A 6522-nucleotide genomic window follows, 5' to 3' on the forward strand; every position below is an offset into this window, starting at 1 on the left:
GTTACTAAAATGTCAGAACTATATTCTGGATAGATCTCTTGCTTGCAGGCAAACTGCTTATTGTTGCTACAGAAAACATGCAAGCCAGTGCAGAGAGAAAAATCATTAATCATTATTTTTTTACCATGTTATCTAAAACATTTGCCTTTGGGTTAAGATTCACACATGCTGACAACTCAGTCACATGCTGCAGGCAGATGATGAGGGAGGTTTGTATAAAGTGACCCCTTCCAGCCTCAGTACAACTTCCTACGTGGCAACTGTTACTAGGCAGGACTAGCTTTGCTCACAAAGAACTTTCGCTGATAATAGAGGTAAGCAGCATTGCAGCAGCCTTGGGGGTTTATTGCACTTTTTTTTTTTTTTTTTGCTGAATGACAATAATTCCTATTCAAGGCATGTAGTCTATGAAGCTTTTAAGAACAGGGCAATAGCTACTGTTTCAGATATTTGAATCACAGCATTTTGTTGCTGTTGTTGGTAAAGATGTGTATGCCAGCACAGATAATGAGGAACTAGTAAAAAGCTGAAAAAACTCCCTGCCCAGCAAATCATTTTCACTTACAATTCCTGTCAAGCCAGCTATCATCCATCGTAAATATTTATTACAATATTGAAAATGAAACTGAGAGAAACAGGATAAAATAAATTGTATTGGTGTTGTTCGCTTATCCTCTGTATGCCTAAGGGGAGCTCTGCTTCCAGAGTTTAATGAACAAGTTTTGTGATTTGTTTTGTTTGCGTGGGGATGTTTGCTTTAATCTCAACATACACAGTTTCTATGTGTATAAAATCAGAAACTTAAAACAACAAATTCCAGTATTAATACTTCACTGTCCATTAATTCACTACATTCTTCTCTGTATTTGCACTTGTATCATATTTGAGTATAATCTTTTTATATATAATTTCTGTAGTATTAAGAGAGCTACCTGTGAAGCAGTTCCCACAAACAGATATGGAGAAATCTTAAAAATAAGAACAAGTGTAAACATTCACTCTTCCTTCAGTCAGGACTGCTCTAGATTAGCCTAGTCAATGAGACATTACTCCATCCAACAGATAACAAGTCCCATCTCAGACATGCTTTTTATTATGAAGTCCCAATGGAATACGCACCATCTAAACTCTGCTGAGATTAGTCCTAGGCCTTTCTCTTTCCCTTCTCCACTTTCCCCAGCAACTTCCAGATTCATATTCACTTCATAAAACATAATTCAACATTTAAAAATCCAAATCTCACATTATTCCCAAATATGTGAAAATAACTGATTGGGTTTGCTCATTCTGAGGCATCTGCCTGTATCAGGATCAATGCACTTATTAAGAAAACTATGAAAAACAGGTTAAAATACTTGCATGTAGCACTGGTTTTGGCATCATTTAGCCAAGCCCATGCAAACGTAGAAGTTTCATGAATTTAATGAACTGAAGAATATGGAGTATAACCCTTTTAAAAAGAAAAGATTAATTCTGAAGATCCTTCATATCCTATGAAACAAAATACATCCTATGGGATATACAGAACATATGATTCTGAGTATTTTATTAATTAATCTGAAAATTCTTTCACCTTTCAAAGGGCTGTCTCTTGCAAGCTTTTAGATTTGCCCCAACACCTTGCTGTTGTGAAGCATTTAGGCTCACAGAGAGGAATACGCTTTCAAGGGTGTGAAGATGATACTATTTGATGTAGCTCCATCAAAGCTTGCTTTCCTTGTCAAGGGGAAGGTGGCCAACCCAAGGCCTAGCTGAATTTTGGGCACAGGTAAAAAAAAAGATGCCCATAAAAGATGGGCAGGCAGAAAATCACACATTCAAAATACAGGATTTAGAGAGAGATGCAGAGAAATCCATTGAGCAATTACTGACCTTTAAGGAAGTCATTCCAGAGCCACTTTTTTTCATCCTCTTGATAACAAAAACCCAAACAATTCCTAGAGCTGCAGAACAGATGCCCTTCACACATTCTTCCTTCTTGGGCTTGACAGAAAGCCACTGCAGCCAGGAGGTTGACAAAGACATTGTTAAGCTTCTTGGGAGCATTTAATGGAGGTATAAATATGAGGAGGTGAATGGAAAGATGCAAGTAGAACGTTGCACAGTCTTTTGTGGAAAAAAAAAAAGAGCACACCCTGGTATGCACCCTCTCACCACGTTTCAGAGTTGGGCAATTGGGATACTTCCTAGAGGATGCTGGACACAAAGAAGCAGCTGGAAATGTTCACTCATAGGATAAGGTCCCAGTGCTGGATCAGGAAAGTACCCACCTGCATGGTTTGCTCAAGGCAAAGTGAAGGAGGAAGGCTCATGTGGGAACCACCTCATGTGCTAAGTAAATACCACAACATCCACTTGCCCACTGCCATGCTCACAGCCAAGGGGTTACCTCCAACCCACGTGCAGAGACTGAGCTTGCTCAGACTGATGATTTCTTTTCCCTCTGTGTCCATAAGAACCTGATGATATTAGACTTTCCATCTTTAATTTGAGTTCAGTGACTTGTAATAAATTAATGTTACGTAATGTCCTTTGCGATATAGAGAAATGTATTTTTTGAAATGCAACTTAAAACCAAGAAGTTACAGGCGCACAGGAATCAACAATGCTTGACTTCTTAGGAATTTGAATCTTTTCCTACTTACATCTTTTCTCTTTCAAAATCACAGGGTTTTTTTTGCTTAACTTTTATGACACTCTCCACTGCACCCCAGAACTCTGTCACCTTCCTAGACTGCAGCACCCTGCAGTAACACCAGAGTCCCATATTTTTTATCCTCTGCTATCACCCCCTCCCCCCGCCCCAGGACTGTACCTTTTTGTCCTGCTGACCAGACACAAACACCATGCAAGCTCTGGCTAACCTGGAGTTATATATGCTGATTGGCAAACTGACACCCATATGTTCACTGGTCTGCTGTCTGATGCCAAACAGGACAGGTAATGACTGAGTTCTTCCTTTTTTTTTTTGGGGGGGGGGGGGGAACACTACTTATTTTTTAACAAAACTTGTTGGGATGTATTCCTGTTTGAAGTTTTTCATATTCAACTGAAGTTAAATAAAAAGTTCAAATATTCTGATGAGAGCTGAGACAACTAATAAATACATGGATAAAGTAATAGTACAAGTCTCAATTCCTCAGGAAGTCAGGGAAAAAGTAGTTCAAAAGAGTAAGAGCTGATGTCCAGTAATATTAAGGAATAATCCAAGGATCATTTTGGTCTGTATTTTACAAATTTCTTCACTAAATAAAACCCTTCAGCGACTTCTTTATCAGACCTAATATTATCTTAAAAATATTTTACTTGCAAAATCATAATTGTCAACTTGCAAAAGAACAAGAGATCAACTTTCTATTTTCACAGGCAATGTGATACACCTCCTGTTTAAAAAATAAAAAAGAAACCCTTGTTTCTACCTTGATCAGACAGAGTAATGAGTTGAACTATCATACACATTTCTGTGCACATTTACCAGCCTAGTCTGCACATCAGAATCAACTGCGTCTCTTCTGCCATGCTGTGAAGATCCCAGGCAACAATTCTTAAAAATCACTTTACCGTTTGTATATATCTTAATTACAATTTATTTTTATAGGTATGAAATTTATAATGGAACTTTAACTGGATTAAATGGCAAGAGAGACATTTTTCCATTAATTCAATGGACAGAGAAAAATAGTAGTTGCCTTGAAAAACTCTGTGATTGATTTGCAGATTTCCTTCCTTCCTTCTTCAGTCCCACTTGGAAGTTTTCCTCCGCATATATCTGGACCCTTCACTGTCAATTGCTTCATAGAGGTCCTTTTTGTTCTCTATGGTTGCATGCAAATAACCAAGGTAGGCCACACAGAGGGTAATTCCTACAAGTCCAAATGCCATCACAGGTTTGTTCTGTCAAAAAATAAAAACTTCGTATGCATTTGTACTCAAAAATTTTTTCCTTCATCACAAACTTTTTGTTTTTCAGTCTTAGATTAGAAAGTGAACAGCAGCCTATTTTGACATTTGCAAAAACCATCACTGCCTTTTTGGTAGACTGATCCAAATGACTTTGATAAGCAGCAAGAAAGGAGACCTGACTCTGTGACAGCAAAAGGAGTTCTCTCTGAAAAGGAGCATTTTCTGTCCTTTTCTGGAGACAGAACATCATACTGCCCATTGTGCTGTCCTCTGCTAGTCAAAATACTGTTTGAGCATGAATGAGCTGGCCAAAACCAGTTATTACAGGCAGCTGTTACAAACTTCTGACAAAATTTGTCTGCATATACTACTGGGACAATTCACTATGCTCCTGCCAAGTAACTTTAATTCTTTGAAACAGATCATATATTGCTGTCACGAAGTCTACTTTTATTATATACACAGAATTTGACCTAGTCTTGCTGATACCACTGGTATAGGTGTAAATAAAACCAGAGTATCACCAATTTAATTATAAAAGCAAATATTGTAACAAAGAATATTGGCTGATATGTTTAAATCACACTGCTATCCTATAAAAAAGTCTCTATATAAAAGTACTCTGCCATGTCACCCTCCTTCATCACAATTTTTATATGTATCAGGAACAGTAGGCAAATATTGCCACAATATTTTTCTATTAACTTTTTGCTTTTTGTGTTACCACCTTATGAATGTTAAGAGACCATTGGTGCCAGAGCTAACAATACTGGTGGGTTTTCTAACTAAATGGAATCAGGAGCTTCAGATCAATGAAATGCATTGAATAACTTATACCATCTGCTATCAAGCAAGAGAAAACTGGTTTTTAACAGCTATTAACTTGTTTAATAAGCAATATAATAATTGTACATACACACAGATTATATATATATATAGAGAGAGAGAGACAGCCAGACAGACAGAGAGCATGAGCGAGCAAGCATGCTGCAGTTCTGTAAAGGAACAAATAAGTACCCAAAATTTTTATGGATTTCTAAAATTTATGGGTATTTTAAAGAGGGAGAGAAAAAGAAAACTCTCCAAAATATTTAAAAGCTACCAAAAAATCCCATCCTTTATTATGAAGAACATGCACTTTAGAATTTGTTCCCTTTTAAGGACTCYTATTACTCAACTTGTCAAATCACAAGGACAATATGCCTGTAAGCAATCTTTCTGAAAGTAATTCAATTAGATACAAAAGAATCAGACAATATAATGGTGGAATAAAAACTGGATATAAACAGTGTAATGTTCTGGGCACTTAACAGGCAGACTGGAAAAAAATAAAAATATTTTAGTTACACTACTAGGTGGTTTGCATAACAAGAGATGGTTACATAATGCACACAGAATCGTGATTATTATTTTAAAGCAACCATGTCTCCCTAAGCATATTTAGCTGCTCTTCAATGAGTCGCTTACAGGTTTAATGAAAAGCTCTGGGTTCACAGCCCGGAAGAGTGTGGTTGTTCGAACACCCCTCAATCCTGCAGTTCTCTCTCTGGGGGTTTCATTTTCATTTGGAGGTTTAGCAGAAGACATTTTAATTAATTTTGAATACTTCCTAAAAACAAAATGAAAGAGAGCGGTAATTTTCTTAAAAGAAACAAACAAACTACATTCAGTAACTCTGAGCTTTTGTTCTTCCAGCATTAATTTGTGTATGTAACTATTGCCTTTGGTGTTATCTAATTTTTCCACCTTAAGCACACTGGTTTTCAAATCTTTTCAATTTTGTTCTTTGTAAAACGAACCTTTGGAGATGAGAATCTTTATGGAGCAAATGGAAGCCTACTGATCATGGGCTTGTTTTTTCAATTGCATTTGGCTGATGCTTAGGCTGTCCATGGACCTAACAGCAGTCTACACTGCTGAACAAACAATGCCACAAGAAATGTACCAGGGCACATTCTTATTTTTTTAAAAAAAATCTTAGATGTGACAAGGCAGCCCATGCCTCATGGTAATGTGGTGATTGCCCCCATAGTTGTCCCCAACTTCAATCTCACTTTCACACAAGAGGAGCACATCACACAGGAGAGATGCCCACACAAATGAGATGCCACCTGGAAGAATGTGAGCCAAACAAGTCTTTGGTTAACTGTGCTTACTGGAGTGCAGATGAGAAAGCGTGCCTCGCTGTGCAGTGGCTGTGCTACGCACATCAGGGTCATCAGGGCAGCGCCAAGGTCTGCCAAAGGCAACCAGGGATGTCAGGTCAGCACCAAGGCCGGTCAAGGGTGACCACAAGGCACTTCAGGCTTAGGCCAGCTCGCCCCACACGTGAAGCGTAAATGCCCAGCAGCTCAGCCTGACACCCTTGTCCTGCCCTTGGGCAGCAACAAGCCTGAGGGAAGGCAGAAAAGAGCAGAAACCCTCCATCTGAGCAGAGGGAGGCTCCCCGCGGGCTGCCGCTTCCCTCCAGGCGCCACTCGCGGCTATACATTAGGGAGGAGGGGGCGATTTCCCCGGGGAACAGGCTTGGCCCGCCGTCAAGGGCCCGAAGCAGGCATAACGCGCAAGGCCCTTGAGGAGGCACCAACGGCTCCGCGGCCGGGGAGCGGGAACCGTTAA

General features: G+C 39.1%; 1 protein-coding gene across 1 annotated transcript; it reads right to left on the bottom strand.

Moving 5' to 3' along the window:
- Window positions 1–2530: 2530 nt before the first annotated feature.
- SMIM8 (small integral membrane protein 8) lies at window positions 2531–6290 on the bottom strand. The gene is made up of 3 exons (XM_085318685.1): window positions 6060–6290; window positions 5371–5512; window positions 2531–3894 (listed from the first exon to the last, which is right to left on the bottom strand). Exons 2-3 carry the CDS (start codon window positions 5488–5490, stop codon window positions 3736–3738), a joined length of 279 nt encoding a protein of 92 aa, XP_085174811.1. The 5' UTR covers window positions 5491–5512; window positions 6060–6290; the 3' UTR covers window positions 2531–3735.
- Window positions 6291–6522: the final 232 nt, after the last annotated feature.

Source organism: Rhea americana, unplaced genomic scaffold, assembly GCF_003343005.1.
Source record: "Rhea americana isolate MKP2758 unplaced genomic scaffold, rheAme1 scaffold_55, whole genome shotgun sequence".
Classification (NCBI taxonomy): Eukaryota; Metazoa; Chordata; class Aves; order Rheiformes; family Rheidae; genus Rhea; species Rhea americana.

Excerpts from the sequence above, each read along its gene's own strand:
- SMIM8 (XM_085318685.1), bottom strand. The coding sequence starts at position 5,490 with ATGTCTTCTGCTAAACCTCCAAATGAAAATGAAACCCCCAGAGAGAGA. Across the intron at positions 3,895-5,370 it reads CAGAGCTTTTCATTAAACCT|AACAAACCTGTGATGGCATT; the intron begins GTAAGCGACTCA and ends ATTTTTTGACAG.